The following is a 17,528-nucleotide window of genomic DNA, read 5'->3' on the forward strand; positions in this document are numbered from 1 at the left end:
ACTGGGGGCCCAAAACTGGAGATTTTCCCTCACTTCCTGGTCTGCTAGCAATGGTTTCACAAGATGGGAAGTCAAGTCACGGTTGATCTCCAACAGCAAGAGAGACAAAAATATATATATTTTTAGCAGAGCAGGGGAAGGTTGGAACCTCTGTTATTTTTTATTGTTGTCTGTCTTCCTGTTGTAGGTTTTCTAATGCCGCGTACACACAATCGGACATTCAGACAACAAAATCCTATTGGTTTTTTACGACGGATGTGGCTCAAACTTGTCTTGCACACACGGTCACACAAAGTTGGTCGGAAATTCTGAACGTCAAGAACGCGGTGACGAACAACACGTACGATGAGCCGAGAAAAATGAAGTTCAATAGCCAGTGCTGCTCTTCTGCTTGATTCCAAGCATGTGTGGCACTTTGTGCATCGGAATTGTGTACACACAATCAGAATTTGCGCAAATGGATTTTGTTGTCGGAAAATTTGAGAACCAGATCTGAAATTTTGTGCGACAGAAATTCCAATGGAAACTGTCCGATGGAGCCTACACACGGTCGGAATTTCCAACAAAAGGCTCCCATCGAACATTTTCTGTCGGAAAATCCGACCGTGTGTAGGAGGCATACGTTTCTAACTAGTGAAAGTTTTGCCAGGGAGGGGAAATCTCGTTAATAGAGTTCTGGATAGCAGTAAAACCCAACAGGGTTATAAGCCTTTTCCTACTTTACCCCAAGCTAAAAAAAAAAAGTTTTGGAAGGACATACAGTTTAAGGTTTACCTAAAGCCAAAACACATTATTTTCATTTTGGATAGAGTTGTTTTTGTTTTTTCATTTTTTAATTCCCTGGCCTGTCTGAGTTTAAACTTTTTATACAGTGTAACTCTACACTAGATGTTATAGTCTGGTTGCATTCAGCATGTTTTATTTATTTATAGTTTAATTACATTCCTTTCTAAACTCTTTAAGGTCCTCATTATTCGTTTTCTGTGTCCATCTTTTAGGCATATGCTCAATATAGTTTGGCAGGAGAGAGACCTGTCCTTCACTTCTCAAGGATTTCTACGAGATCCTTCCATGTTAGTTATTACATTGACTCCTCAACGAGTGTGGGAGGAGGTAAGACATCATCTATCTTCTTCTTTTCAGCTGTGAAAAAACTTCCTCAGCCAAGGAAACTTTCCTCTTCCCTAGGTTGGCAGGTGGGATCATGGTATAATTCGAATGAAGTACCCTGTATGGCCACGTTATGGTACTGGTCAACAGCCTGTGACTGATACTCGTCATCTAACTGTAGCCACCTTAGAAGAGAGGCCGTTTGTTATTGTCGAGAGCACAGACCCAGTAACAGGAGACTGTGTGCGGAACACTGTGCCTTGTCGCAAGCAGAGCAACCTGACTTTGAGGTAAATTGGGATCAACTGGAAGCTCACAGTTTTTTTGCGGGTAGGGGCAAGCTAACTAAAATGCAAATTTAGTATTCAAAATCTGGTAAATATATTGTTTTACTCTTTTTTTCACTAGTGCATCACTCCCAAAGTTTTTTTTTATATTATTCCTTAGCAGTTCGGGGGAACCCTATTCCAAGCTGTGCTGTAAAGGATTCTGTATTGACATCTTGAAGAAGTTGGCTAGAACTGTTAAGTTCTCATATGATCTTTATCTGGTGACCAATGGCAAGCATGGGAAGCTTGTACGAGGGGTGTGGAATGGCATGATTGGAGAGGTAAGAACCTCGTTTTTAAAGGAATGTCAACAAGCCAATGCCAGCCATTGGCAACCACATAGATAGAATTTTGACATAGTGATCTGTTTTTTTCTATTTGGGTCTTCAGTCCTCGCTATGGCATAATATTACTTTCTGTGACTGTATGCAGTAATTGTTTTTTTACTGGTGATCCTCTTCTTCATTTACACTCAACGTTTCCAAACATTACTGTCTTTTCCAGTGAGTCAGTTCCTCTTATAATACGACATGTTTAGTCTAGTCTTCTGGGCTTCTAGTAAAAGATTGGGCTGATTTGTTAAAGGATTCCTTTGTTTGACCTGTCCCATCTTGATTCCTAACTGTACAACTGTTGGTAGACTGTTAAAATCTGACATCAATCAAACTTGTTTTAAAGAAAAAAGCAACTGGGGCTTTAAAGCCCAATTTCATGATAGAAAAAACCTTGCAATGTGCCCCCTCTTTTCCACATTGCAAGAGCTACATGCTTGTTAACTCTAGGGCAGGCATCACTGAAAGGTGGACCACGTTCTCCTGTTCGGATCTGCACAATCCCACCATTTATGAGCTGATTCTTCCTCCCTGCCTCTGCTGCTGTTACTATCACAGCAGGACGATGAGCTGGAGGAATATTTCTGCACACAGAGCTGGAGACACAGCAGCACTAGTTGGAGGGCAGGAGCTGCACAAGTAAACTTTCCAGATTTACCAGCAGGTGATTGGTTGATAGAATGCTGGGTGGTCCTAAGCAACCAATTACAAGTTTATTAAATATGAAAAAATTACTTTGCCATCTCCCGCTTCTGCCCTCCATGTAGCGCTGCTGTGTTTGTGGGGCTGTGATAATAAGGAGGGTCAGAGCTGCTGGGCAATTTAAAGAAGGGACCAGAGCTGCAAGGGGCTCTGGTGAGAAGGGGGAGGGTGGGCCAGAGCTACAGGGGGCTGTGATGTGAAGGGAGGCCAGAGCTGCAGGGAGCTGTGATGTGAAGGGGGATAGAGGACACCACTGGGGGGGGGGGGTGAAAGGGGGCAGAGGACACCACTGTTAATTTGGTTTAGAACAGGGGGGTTGTGAAAGGGAAACTGTGATGAGAATGGGAAACTGTTATATAAAGGGGGGCGGTGGATGTAAGAACAGGATTGTAAAAGTAAAGGAGGGGGGCTGTGATGTGAAGGACCTGAGTCATTGCACAAACATGGGATGCGGACTTCTGCTGGAATAACTTTTTATTGATCAGACCTTTGTGAATTTTAATTGAATACCCCTGCTCTAGGGAGCAGAGAAAGAAGCTGTGTTACTTAGTATATTCCACACTCTGGAAGGCTCTAGCACTCTATTGTTGCTGATCCGTCAGGGTCATCACACACAATGCAGGAAAGTTAGACCTGCATTATATGTAAGGAGATAAACATGCAACCACAGGCTGAAGTGCCTTAGAGAGGAGCATTTGGGGAACCAGTGACACTGATGGAGTGAGCCTGTCAGTGCAAGGAATAAGGTAAGATTTTTTTAATAAACATTTAACCCATGCAATGTGAGAGGAGGGCCCCCTGCAAGGGTATTTTTTTCCTTGCAGTTTAGTAATAACAGAATATTATATACACGTATGTACAATGAAATACCACTTGAACATGACCTGAAAGGATAAGCAAGAGTTAAGCATTAATTCTGGCTGTACTTCTAAAGGGAAACCCAGCCCGGCCTATTTAAACTTTTAATCCTAATGAGAGATCAAGCAAACAAGAATGGTATGAGGGTCCTTTAAGCAGTAATGACAGCAATGTCCCTGTTGCAGGCCTGATGTTCTTCACTGGCAGTCAGAGCTTATTAACTATATCCAATAAGGTACAATAGCAGGGTAATTGTATTCCTTGGAATGGTTGAAGCTAAAGGTGTCTATGTACAGTGCTCAAATAGAAGTGCAGTAAAGTATTCCCAAGGTAAAGCTGTCTGTACACAGTGTCCCAGTGAAGCACCAAAGAAAAGTTTGCAAAAGTGGGCACCTCTCACCAATGACCAATGATTAGATGCCTTCTGAACAGCGACTCCCGGAGAGGCTTCCTTGCAGTGGATCTGCTTGCGACAACCACCTGATGCGAAGCACAGAGTGCAGGTTGTCGGATGGCCGACTTGATTCTAGATAGATGTCTGAAGGACAGCAAGCAGTGCTAGGCCCTTCTCGGCCAGGCTGGAATGTTGTACACCGTGTGGTAGGCCGTGACCTCACTCTCCCTGTACAGAGAGAGCCATCACACACAAGGCCCAGGAAGAAGAGAGCGCCGGGCAGGTCTCCGGCCTCTTCTATAGCTCTTCCCAGCATTCGCCCTGATGGTAGCAAAAATCCCTGGGATATGTAGTCCGGGTGTATAGTCCAGGTGCAGAGGAAAAGCCATTCCAAGGAACTACTAATTCTACAATCCCTTTGGTTTGGCCCACAAATATGATGTCAGTTAGTAATGCTGGGCACTAGAGGGACAATACAATCCATAGAAATGACAGGGAATCGCTATACTTTGCAATTCTAGTCCATATTGCTACATAAAAAAATAAAGTTAATAAAAAGACACTTACCTGCCAAGGGATCCAGCGCTGTCCTCACCTGGGCCAGTTCATCGCCAGTCTTTGGGTCCCCAGTGCTGCTATTTGTACTATGGAAAGCTGGTTGTGACCCCTTGCGGCTTCACAGCTGGTTACCCAAGGTGCAAGTGTGAGTCATGGGGGGTTGAACCTCCACTTCTATCTCCTAAGCGATCCAAGCAGAAGTGGGAGTGGATATCTGTCAAAACTAGATAACCACTCCCTAAAACAAAAAAAACTAGTAGGCGAGGAGGAAATTTAGACCTGGCTCACACCTATGCGGGTTGCAGTTAATGCATGTTCCAGGTGCAGTTTGAATTTTTCAATACACATTTTTGATCCATTGATGTCTATGGAACCAAAAAACAGAAAAATGTCCCTTGCCATTTCCATAAAATGCACAGATGTGAACATGACCCATAGTAAACCATGTTGAATGAACTGTAGTGTGTTTCTGCAAAACTGAAAATGCACAAAAAAATGCATAGGTGTGAACCAGGCCAAAGTGAAAATTCAAAGGCAAGTTCCTTTTTATCTTCTCCCCTCCCCTCCCACTTTGAGGTTTTTGTTTCCCTAGGGAGTGGGTAATATATGTTTTTGTTGCTTTTGGTTTATATGAAATACTTATTACATATGTTACCCAACTTTTCTGATGTTTTAAGATCGTATACTCCTATTGCCTTGTTATATTTTAATTTCCTTCTTTCTCTTTACACAATTCTGCAGGTTTATTACCAGCGTGCTCACATAGCTATTGGATCGCTCACTATAAATGAGGAGCGTTCAGAGATTGTGGATTTTTCAGTTCCCTTTGTAGAAACTGGAATCAGTGTCCTGGTATCACGAAGCAATGGAACTGTATCTCCCTCAGCCTTCTTGGGTGAGAAAAACAGAATTTAACTCTTGTGTCTCCCCTGCAAAATATTACTCTTTAGTCGTTCATTAAAGTTATGCATTCCATTGATTTCTAATAATTAAGCACAATATCATTGTTTGAAACGCGTCTACCAAGACTTTCTGTTGGTGTCCCATGGGATGACTTTGATGGTTCTTTAATAAACGGCAATTGGAACGTCACAATGTGTAGCCATTACATTTTATCCTGATATTGCTTACTGAATTGTGCCAGGGCTTGCCACTCGTTAGAAGATCCCATCAGGTTATCTGTCTCACCTGGAGCAGTGAGGTCTTTCACTATGCATTCCATTGAGATGGTTTATAGATTTATTTATTTATTTTTATTTGCCATGGTTTACCAACTATGATGTTTTTTTCCCAATATCTGTTTTCTTTTAAATAGTATATAAATTAGTGTTTCATGATTCCTTGCCTAGGATCAACATTTCTGATTTTTAAAAATGCTGACGTTGTAAAACATTATATATATATATATATATATATATATATTTATATATTTATATTTAAAATATAGCTTCAGACTTTTTTATGTTTTCAGTATATTGGCATTTTTGGTTTACCGGTAAAAGTCTTTTCTTGCAGTACATCACAGGACACAGGGTATCCTTCTCTCCATTGTGATAGATTATGCTGGCATCTTCAGGTGAATAGACACCGACAGAAAAGACAGGGAATCTGCTCCTAGACATAACACTTTCCAAGTAGGCAAGGCTTTCCTTTCCCTGTGTCTTGTGATGTACTCCATCAAAAGGATTTTAGAGGTAAACCAAAAATCCCATAGGGTGTCTTCATAATCAGTATGATAGGGATATCTCAAAGCACTGAATATGAGGTGAAGCAGCACAGCAACAAGCCAACAGGCCCTATACAAGTAAACTAGAACAGTTTAAAAACTCATGCAGCATCCTGTAAAACACGCCAGCCAAAGGTAGCATCCTCATCGGCTTGAACATCCACGTGGTAAACCTTTGTAATAGTATGAACTAAAGACCAGGTTTAGCTTTACAAACTTGAGCTACCAAAGCCTGATGACAAAAAGCCCAGGATGTATTGACACTCCTGGTAGAATGACTTGTTAACAACATTGGTGGAAATTTTAGACCATGAGCTTAAAAAATAAGCTGACGGATACATTGAGAGATGGTAGATTTGGAAGCTTTATAAAAAGGATATCAGCTGTCCCTAACTCTGGAGGTCACCATTAGGCCTGGAGAGGCCCGGGACTTGGCTACAAGTGTATCTTGCTCCAAGTGCACCGTCTGGTATTGCCTACATTAGGAGGAGTTACTTCTTGCAGAGCTTTTGCACTATTATTCACAAGTTACTGACATTGACTCGGTAATTTGTAATTCAAAATTTCTTAATTTGTAAGAGATTTGCGTTTCTTTACATAACCTCTCCATTACTAATGCTCCACTACATTTTAATAGGATTCAAATCAGGGCTTTGACTAGGCCAGTCCATAACCATTCATTTTTTCTTTGTGAGTCATTCTTTATTTGGTTTAATTGTGTGCTTTATCTCATTATAATGTTAAATGCTCTATTTTAAGTACAACTTCAACTTTCAGACAGATGGCCACACATTGTCATTAAGTATACTTTGAAATAATGCAGAATTCAAAGTTAACAAGCTGCTCAGAAACTAAATCAGCAAAGTGACTCAAACCATAACATTTCCACCACCATGCTTCACAGTTAGTATACACTTTTTCTCCTGAAATGCTGTCTTCAGTTTGCACCTAACATGTTCAGTGTTACTGTGACCAAACAACTTTATCTTTGATCCATTCTACAGCACATTGTTCCCAACATCCTGGTCATTGCCTATATTTTTAATTCCAAATTTTAGTCTTCTGTTCTTTTTGGACAGAAAAGGTTTTTTTGATCCTAGTACACTTTCTAGGCAGGTAAATTGGTACAATCTGTTTCTAATTGTAGATGTACGCACAGAACACCAGCTGTTGCAAGAGTTACTTGCAGATCATGCAATAAACGATTGCATTTCGTGAAGACTTCTTTTAGCTTCAAACAGTCAGCTCTTGGGCTGAGTTTGTTGGGCAGACCAGTCCTGGACAAATTAGAAAACTATGCCACCTGTAGATTTTCTTACAGTTACTCAGAGCCTTGTGATGTTATTGACCCTATATGATCATGTCCTTATATGGCCAATGACATCATCCAGACACCCTGCAATTTTGCTTATATTATGACAGCGGGGACCAGGTGATGAAATTCAGTGGCAGAAGGTGCACTTGGTTTGGCATATCCAAAATCTGTCAGGAACTTGTGGATCACCTACATTATGCTGTTCCTGTCACAATTAGTATCTCTTCTTATTCCACTTTTGTGGACATCACCCATCCTACTTGCATCACTTTCTGAAAGTTCACCAGTGCCAGTTAAACTTATCTTAAGCTAGAGTCCTTAAACAATTGCATTGGAAATTCCAGGCAAGCAAACAAATAGAAGGATATTCTGTAAGTATTTGTTTGGTTTTCACAATGATCATGATTATATTTTATAGAGAGAAGTGCTGAGTCAGCACTGGTCTACACCAAAAAAGAGTTCTGCCAACATCCTTAAATAGCTTGAATAGAGAACAATGATACACCAATTGGGACTTTACAGGCAAACCAAAGGAGTAGTGAGGAAGTGACGTGACCACATGGTCAATTGATACCCATATCAGTAAAAGCAAACAACATGGTGACACACAGAATAAAAGGAAGATAGCTCCATCTAACGCAAAGGTACTGGATCACCAGGCTGGCCAATGTGAAGTATAAGGCCCAATCCTTAGAGGGGTTCACAGGGCAACCCAATGCGTTTCGGAGATATATTTTTTCCTTCTTCAATTGGGAGAAAAGTGTGCAAAAGTCTAAGGTATACAGTCATTAAAACTTTTTAATGACTGTATTTATTAATGACTTTTGCACCCCTTTCTTTCCCATGAATAAGGAAAAAACATATCTTACGAAACACGTTGGGTTGCCCTGTGAACCCCTCTAAGGATTGGGGCTTATACTTCACATTGGCCAGCCTGGTGCTCCAGTACCTTTGAGTTCAAGGATGCGATCTACTTTTTATTCTGTGTGTCATCATGTTTGCTTTTACTGATATGGGTACTAATTGACCATATGGTTACGTTTTACAATTGTACAACAATAACGTTTTTGTGTGGTCTTTTTTTTTACTTTTGTTTTACTTCCTCACTACTTTAGTCTGCCTGTAAAGTCCCAATTGGGGTATCATTGTTCTCTATGATCATGAATATAGGTTTTACATTGTCAATCTATAGTAGTGAGCTCCATATAACAAAGCCTTTTATTTTTTCCCTAGAGCCATACAGTCCTGCCGTCTGGATGATGATGTTTGTCATGTGTCTGTCTGTTGTTGCTGTGACTGTCTTCATCTTTGAGTATTTCAGCCCGATGGGATATGACCAAAACATCAACAATGGAAAACGTAAGAGAATGTTTTTACACTATTGGTCACATTTTAAATAAAAACATGAGGAAAATGACAGGACACAATTATTTAAAGGGTTGTTGTGGGAAGTAGAAACTTGGAATTATTTAATCAATTTTCCTGATATGTATGCTGTATATTATAGACCTCATATGGAGCTACACCTGGTTATTCTGCTGAATTATATAATTCAAATTCAGCGGACGTATGCTATATGGCTTAATTGCACTGACACTGCCTCTTCTGCTGTACTATCTTCCATAGGACTGCACTTTGGCTACATGCCAGCAGTCAGATAGGAGGGATGATATTTCATTGTTCCCCGGTACTTGCAATCCTGATGCTTGCAGAGTGTCATTCTCCAAATACACCAGTCATGAAGCCATCTATGTCTCATCTAACACTGCCTAAAACACTGATTTGCCTGTCTTCCATACTTCTGTTATACAGTTTTATGCCCCACTCCCCCCTCCCAATTATGGTAAACTATGGTAAATTTTAATATCATTACTTCATTTTTTATGTAGCACGCTGCACTAGTTAGCCTAAACATAGTTTGGCTCTGGTGTGCTCAGTAGAGCAGCTATTTATTTTTTGGGTCTGGTCAGGTTTCCCTAGATTTGGTGGCTGAGTGCTCCTGTCTGCCTCTGGAGGAGGCTTCCATAGGTAGAGTGGGAGAGACAACCACTAAGTTGTGAATGTTTACCTGACCTCTTCCTGGGGCTGCTGCCCCTAGGAGGCAGCCTGTGCGTTGAAAAGCTGTTGTTATGCCTCAGCGTGTGCTTGGCCAAGGGTCTGGGAAAACTTGGATGGAAAGACATTTGCTGAAGGACATCACCTGTAGAAGCAAAACTGGAGAAGGTTCTTTTCTCCCACTGAAGAGTTTCGCACAGAAGCTGTGTGGACGACAGCTGTCCTTGGACATCGTGAGTAGTATCTTGATCTAGGACTCCAGGTGTGCATGTGCTTTGGAGATTAAAGGGGTTGTAAAGGTATGTGTTTTTTCACCTTAATGCATCCTATGCATTAAAGTGGTTGTAAACCCATTACAACCACTTTAACCTACAGAGTAAGCCTAGATTAAGGTTTACCTGTAGGTGCAAGAAATATCTCCCAAACCTAAAAGGTTTAGGAGATATTTTCAGAACCAACTGCACTGATGTCTACGGCGCATGCGCCGTAGACATCGGGCGCAGATGCACTGAGCGTGCCATTTCTAATGGCGATCATGCCGTTAATGGCGTCACCAGCGCACATGCGTGGGAGAGATGTCATCGCGGCTCTGGCCAGTCACAGCGCCGGAGCCGTGATACCCGGAAGTCACTCCAGGATAGATGTCGACGTCCAAGGAGGGGAACTAGGAGCGATTCGGGGGCTTTGACCTCAGGTAAGTAATTCATAATGAGCTAGTATGCTATGCATACTAGCTCATTATGCCTTTGTCTTGCAGGTGTTATTTTTTTACTTCCTCTTTAAGGTGAAAAAACATCTGGCAGTCACCGGCCCCCCAGCCCCCTGTTTTACTAACCTGAATCCCTTTATTCAGTTGCCAGGGACACGCTGGCTCCTTCTGCATGGGCTCCTGGCTCTTGATTGGAGAGATTGACAGCAGCGCAGCCATTGGCTCCCGCTGCTGTCAATCAAATCCCATGACGTGGGCGCTGGGGGGGGGGGGCGAGCCCGGCATTCTGTGTCTATAGATGCAAATACTGGACTCGGGAATGCGCCCCGCAAGTTAACCCCCTCGGGGAAGCGATTCTCTGAGGGGGTTATCAGATGTGGGGAGGAGCCATGAGAGCCGCCGGGGGACCCCAGAAGAGCAGGTTCAGGGCCACTCGGTGCAAAACAAACTGCACAGTGGATTTAAGTATGACATGATTGTTATTTTAAAAAAAAATAATAATAAATGACCCTTACAATCACTGTAATACCAGAAGTTGCTGCAAGGTATAGGACTGCTCCTCCAGAGTCTTAGATCAGCTGGTTATTCCCTCTACCTTTGGTAAAGGTTGCTGCTAGAGGATTTGTGATTTAAACACTGTTCTCTTGTACTTGTTTGTGGTTTGAAGTATCATGCACCCTCATCACTCTCTCCCAGTGTTAATTTTGACATAATATTTTAATTTAGTTTTAGTTATAGTCTTCTGAATAAAATACCATTTTAGTTTTAGTCAAGTTTTAGTCATCTGATTTTTTTGTTTTAGTTGTATTTTAGTCATCTGAATTGTTTTAGTTGTATTTTAGTCATCTGAATTGTTTTAGCCGTATTTTAGTCATCTGAATTATTTTGGTCGTATTTTAGTCATCTGAATAGTTTTAGCTGTATTTTAGTCGACTAAAATCTCTAGTACATTTTAGTCAACTAAAATCAAATTGGTTTAGTTAAATAGTAATGTATTATTTAAGAATTTCCAAACTCCTTGAGTAAAAATCTAATAACGTGGTATTTAGGATAATAAGGTTTTCGTACATGCGCTAGACACAGATTTAACTGTTGTGATAAATATATCGTCTTTATAAATAAAACTACGTTTCATAACAAAAATATTGCTTTTTGCAAAGCAAAAGTGCAATTAAAAAAAATAAATCAGAACTGAATCTGTGCAATCAAAATTGGATAGTGTATGGGAGCTATGTTAACCAACATAAATAACAAAACAATGGTAATGCACCCACAAACTTTAGTGTGCAAAAACGAGATGAAAATCAATTTGAATTACCATCAATGTTAGTGCATTTACAAGCTTCAGTGTGAAAAAGGCATAGATTTAGCTTAAAGTGGATGTAAACCCAAAAAACATTTTTTTAGTTAAGGCTTGTACCTTGTAGAGTATAGGTTCTATATCATCTGTGCCCAGTCTTGCCACGAAGAGTTAATCCAGCTATGAGCAATCCTCTTATCTTTTTTCAGTAAGATAAAAAATGACATACAGAGAAATAGGTGTCAGTTTCTCCCCCTTGCTGTGACAGACAGGTGATTTCCTTATCTCAGTGTGAGAGAGGCATTCTGTGTACTTCACATCCCCCCCCCCCTTCCTTTCTTCTGCAGCATGCTGAAGTCATGTGGTGACTTTCCTAGGTTTTGACTGGAAGTTAGCAGGCATGTACTGTCCATTGGGACTACAGGGAGTTTCCCGGTGGGCCGATGGCTCAGTGGGCCAGTCAGGTGTAGTCCTGGAGCCAATTCTCTCTGACAGTGAGTGATTGCGATTTCACTCCTGTTAGGAGGAGCAGCTGCCGTCACTTGCTGGAGAGAGCATTAGGCTTTCTGCTCCCTCCAGCCTGCAGGCAGATAGACAGACTTTCCATCCTCTCTCCCCTTATCACTTGTCACTATCACATGACTGGAGAGAGGAACGAGAAGCTGCCTCCAGAACTGTGAGCACACGTGGGAGGGGGAGGAGAGGGAGGACACTCTGATGTAAGGGGAAGTGCTGATGGAGACACTCAAAATTAAAGTGAGCCGACCTTGATGAAGTCCAGGGCCAAATTTTTGTCCCAGTCCAGCCCTGGAAGTTAGTGATCATAGCAGAAGTTCAGTGTAAAAATACACAGGAGAAAATATGTTGCTAAGGGGAGTGTAGAGCTGGGCGGGGAGTCTACTGACATCACAGCTCCGCCCGCCGAGCTCCAGACAACAGATCTGCCCACAGAAACCAGAGTTTTTCAGGGCTAAAAACAGAAAAACGGGAGCTATTGGACAGGTAAGGATTCATGCAGGAGGCATGTATATCCTTAGAGATAAGCACTATGGCAGTAGTTTAGCAATGATGAGAGTGGGTTTACATCCACTTTAATGTGAAGCCATCAGTAGTCCCAACTGGTGCCATTGGGATCATGAAGAGGCAGTAGATGCCGATGATAAGATCCAGAGAAGCTGTCAGAGAGCCACCAGGGGAATCTAGGAAGAACTGTCAGATGAAGCTGTCAAAAGTCTAGGTGCAAGTAGCCAATCAGGCTAAACCATGCTGCCTCCTTCATCTGCCTCTTTTATCATCAGCTGATAAAGGAGGCGTGGTTTTGCCTCTGAAATGGATCCTGATTGGCTACTTGCACCCAGACTTTTGACAGCTCCATTTGACAGTTCTTCGGAAGTTCTTTCTGTTTCACACTGAAGCTTGTGAGTGCTTTACCATTGTTTTTATACATTTTATACAAAAAAAAACTTGCTGCACGTATGGCAGCCTGGTATCTCTCTCTCTCTCCTTCCCTTACTATAAAAAAAAGTCCCTCCCACACATTTTAGTTCCGTTTTAGTTTTTGCCATTGATTTTTGTCATAGTTTTTGTCAATTGACGAAAATCCAAATAGATTTTCGTCTGGTTTTTGTCACTGAAAACATGCCTCTGAGGAAAATTATGACCAAAATATTTCAACGAAATTTACACTGCTCTCTACTGTTAGTTACTGCAATAAATGCACAAAAACATCCCTAGACTAAGCCTGCATTTGTCAGTGTGCTTGGAACTGGTGTCTGGGCCTGGCAGCCTCTAAGCAGGTAAGGGAGACCTGGCATATTCTCAGTGGTACCTATGTGAGAAAGCACTTCTAGACATGTGCAATTTGTTATTTTTTCGGGTTCGGCGGTGTGGTGGGCAGTGTGATTGATGATGGATCTACACAGAGGGAAATTGCTTTTGATTTTTTTAATAAATGAGTTGTCAAAAGCTAGTGTAGTGCCTTTATTCAGTTTTTACACTTTTTTGGCCATACTCATTCACATTGGGGGGGGGGGGGGTACAGGGGCCCCCATGTTAAAGGGGGCTTCTAGATTCCGATAAGCCCCCTGCCCGCAGACCCCCACAATCACAGCCCAGGGTTGTAGGGAAGACATGGGGACAGGGTGCTTTGGGGTGGGGGGGCAGAGCTTCCCCTTTTCTGGCCTGCTCGGATGAGGGTCTGGTATGTATTTTGGGGAGGCTCAAAGCAGTTTTTTTTTTGTTGACATGTGGTTCCCCTAAAATCCATACCAGACCCAAAGGACCTGGTATGGATTGGGGGGGGGGGGACCCACGCTTTTAATTTTCTATTGCCCATATTCTTTTGGTTACATTTCAGCTCTCAGCGGGGAATCCCACTCATCAGTTTTGAGGATGTTGCAGCCCGCTTCCAGGCCTGCTCCTTAACAACCAACTGTTCTTCACACAGAATTTGAATCAGTTGGTCACTTTTGGACCGATCCAAATTTGAACCATTCTGAAAATGTGGAAATCGTTAGAAAATGGATAAACTAAATTAAGCTATCAATGAAATACAATTAGTAACATAACAAATCTATCCAAAACTAAATACTTTTTTTTGTTCTGCACAATGCACATGTCTAAGTGCTACATCTACTTAAAGTGGTTGCAAACTCTTACATATACCCAGTGAAATGACTAGCCTCAGGTATTATATATGGATGAAATAGATCTCCTACATAAGTTGTATCTGTTTATCTGCAGCAATTTCTTCTGTGCAGCTATTAAAAGCCCAAAATATACACAGTATTTTTGAGCTGCAGAAAGTAGGGTGTGGGAGGGGGGGGTGAAGTTAACACTCTGCAGAGCTCTCAGTGAGAGCTTATGGATGGGAAGGGACATACTCCCTGCACACAGGAATAGAGCGGAGGCTCTTAATCACAGCCTGTGTGCTGGAGCTCCCTCCCCTGCCACCTTTTTACCTCTTGGTGTCAGAAAAACTTGTCAAAACTGACTTATGCAGATAGCAGAGGAATGAGGCAACAGAGAAAAATGACACTTAAAGGTGTTTTAAAAGCAGTGCTCACAATCATTGCCAGCCCCTCTGCTAGGATAATATGTTCTATACAATGTATGTCCTTTTTTTAAATTCTTCTTCTAAATACCTTATTCTCGCGATCAGCAATCACGTGACTGCCTGTTACTTTCTTCTTCCGATGTATGTATTACACAGGGAAGGTCAGAGATCTCTCTCTGATGTCTGCCGGGCGATCACGTGACCACTGATTGGTGAGAACAAATAAGGTATTTAGAAGAAGAATTAAAAAAAAGGACATACAATGTACAGTATGTGTTATCCTAGCAGAGGGGCTGGCAGTGATTGTGAGCAGTATTTTTTTTTACTGCTTGGAACGGTGCTAGAAGGGGAGGGGCGGTTCACACACAGGAGCTGACAGGAAGGGAGGGGAAGGGGGAGAGGAGGACAGAAGAGAGCTGTGGATGACCAAGGGCTCAGCAGCCATGATTAACCGTGGTCAGTTTACAGGGGGGGGAAGGCAGAACATGGCAGGATCAGCCAGGTATTTCAGATGATACAGGGATCCAAATTACACTATAGAGGGATATGCTTTAATCATATTTCATGTCTGTGGTTTACCACCACTTGACCTCCGGAAGGTTTTACCCCCTTTATGACCAGGATATTTTGCTAATTTAACTGCCAATTGCTCAGTCATAGAGCTTTGTTTTGGTGGTATTTGATCACCATTGTTTTTTTTATTTTAAGACCAAACAATTTGAAAAAAAAATGTTTTATACTTTCTGTTATAAAACACATCCAATAAAATCAAATTTCTTCATAAATTAAGGCCAAAATGTATTCTGGTAAAAAATACATAAATAAAAAAAAATCCAAATAAGTGTATATTAATTGGTTTATGTAAAAAGTATGGCGTCTACAAACTATGGTATATGTACTGAGATTTACGCAGCTTTTACATTCTGACTACCTATCACATTTGAGGCACTAAAGTGCCAGGACAGTACAAATACCCCAGAAATTACCCCTTTATGGAAAGTAGACACCCCAGAGTATTTGCAGAGAGGCATGTTGAATCCATGGAAGATTTTATTATCTATGTAATATCTGTTTGCTCACTGGTGCGGTGAAGGTTCATCAAAGTAGCTGCTAAGAGGTTGAGGCTAATCAGGACTGCTATTTGGATTTGGAACTTTTTTAATTTGACAACTTTGGTTAATTGCACAAGTCACTGTTATGGTGATTGAAGTGGAAGTAGCAGTAAATGAGTTGCATCAATTTTTCTTGCTACTTTTCACATCTATGAACCTTTAGTAATAATTTTGCACTATGGTATATATTTTGCATTTTTATGTACAATACAAAGGTTTTTTGAAAAGGGAAGTAGCTGTGGACATGTTAGAGGAGACTGCCTTCACTCACAAATGTGTATATACAATTTTGTAAATGATTTAGTGTGTTAAATTTTAATTACATATTTGGTCAAATATTGCTGGAGTTAGCACATCCACATTTTTAACCACTAAAGGACTGAACCTCGTTTTGAGATTTAGTATTTACAAGTTAAAATATTTTATTAAATTTTTTGCTAGAAAATTACTTAGAACCCCCAAACATTATATATTTTACCACATGTGAGAGACTTTTTTGGAGCATAGTCATGTATGGAGGCCCAGAATCCAATGAGCACCTTCAGGCTTTCAAAGGGAGTAACTTGTGCATTTGATTTCCTGACTACTTATCAATGTTTCAGAGGCTCTGAAATGCCAGAATGATACAAACACCAAATTACCCCTTTTTGGAAAGTAGACACTTCAAGGTATTTATTAAAAGGCAAGATGAGTATTTTGCAGATCTCATTTTTGGTCACAAAGTTTTGAAAAATGAAAAAAGAAAACAAAGACATTTTCATTTTCTTTGTGTCCTACCATAGGTTGTAGCTTTTGTGCACTTTGACCAAAAATCTAAAATACTTACCTTACCCCTAATCCTTTCTTCTGCCATAAGAAAGCTATAATTCAGTATAACCAATCCCTTCCCTCTGCCTAACACAGTATAGCTCTTGCAACATTGTGTTGCACCTGGTCACAATCTGGGTCCAAAGAATAGCAAGAATCCAAAAATGTTCCTAAACATATTTTTTTAAATTTTATTTTGCATTTGAATTCACATTCTGCTTCTACAAGGGCACAAGATAATCCTATTTCATCTGTGTTATCTGAACTTTAGCTAATTCCAAATACCTCTTCTAAATTTCTAATTTACTTTCTTAGCCATTCAAGTCTGATACCCTCAACTGACTTCACTGCCCAAGACTTTGCCTGCTACTCCAGAGATAAGATTAATACAGTAAAGTAGGAATTACAAATAAAACCAACGTGGAATGACTATCCTACCTGAACTCGCCATCCTCAATGCACCTCCTTATAGTTAATAGCACTGTTTAAAGTCTTCTTCAGTGACAGTGGGCACTGGCCGTTTAAGGCCCCCTCAAGAATGAATTGAATTAATATTGATTTGATCGTAAAATAAAAATTACAATGAAGCTTTCCTAAATTGTTTACAAAAGATAGAAAAAAAAATGAATCAACTCAAAGAAGTAAAAACTGTACATTAAAGACTCTATATAGAAAATGCTGTATTAACCACTTCAGCTCCAGAAGTTTTACTTCATGACCAGGCCATTTTTTGCTATATGGCACTGCATTACTTTAACTGAAAAATCGTACCCAAATAAAATATACTTTTTTTCCCCTCCAATAGAGCTTTCTTTTGGTGGTATTCGATCCCCTCTGCATTATAAACAAAAAGGACTGTCAATTTTGAAAAAATAACAATATCTTTCTGCTATGGAAAAACACATTCAATTAAAAAAAATTAAAAAAATTGAATTTCTTCATCAATTTAGGCCTAAAATAATATTCTTCTACATATTTTTTTTATTCTTCTACATATTTTTGGGAAAAAAATCCCAGTAGCTGTATATTGATTGGTTGGCACAAAAGTTATAGCATCTACAAACTATGGAATATATTTATGGAAATTGAATGTATCTTTTACTTGTAATGGCAGTGATCAGCAAATTATAGCAGGGCTGCGATATTGCGGTGGACAAACCGGACAC

The 17,528-nt window shown here is 40.7% G+C and overlaps 1 protein-coding gene across 1 annotated transcript in view; it reads left to right on the forward strand.

The window, feature by feature from the left end:
* Positions 1-17,528, forward strand: part of GRIN2C (glutamate ionotropic receptor NMDA type subunit 2C) — a 306,773-nt gene that overhangs the window by 106,975 nt on the left and 182,270 nt on the right. The window contains exons 4-8 of the mRNA XM_077459635.1: positions 999-1,113; positions 1,189-1,400; positions 1,558-1,720; positions 5,025-5,178; positions 8,558-8,683. Of these exons, the coding sequence (XP_077315761.1) occupies positions 999-1,113; positions 1,189-1,400; positions 1,558-1,720; positions 5,025-5,178; positions 8,558-8,683 (770 nt within the window). The remainder of the gene's footprint in view (positions 1-998; positions 1,114-1,188; positions 1,401-1,557; positions 1,721-5,024; positions 5,179-8,557; positions 8,684-17,528) is intronic.

The sequence above is a fragment of the Lithobates pipiens genome, unplaced genomic scaffold (genome assembly GCF_037356315.1).
Source record: "Lithobates pipiens isolate NorthernLeopardFrog02 unplaced genomic scaffold, aLitPip1_a1.2 Scaffold_28, whole genome shotgun sequence".
NCBI classification, from domain to species: domain Eukaryota; kingdom Metazoa; phylum Chordata; class Amphibia; order Anura; family Ranidae; genus Lithobates; species Lithobates pipiens.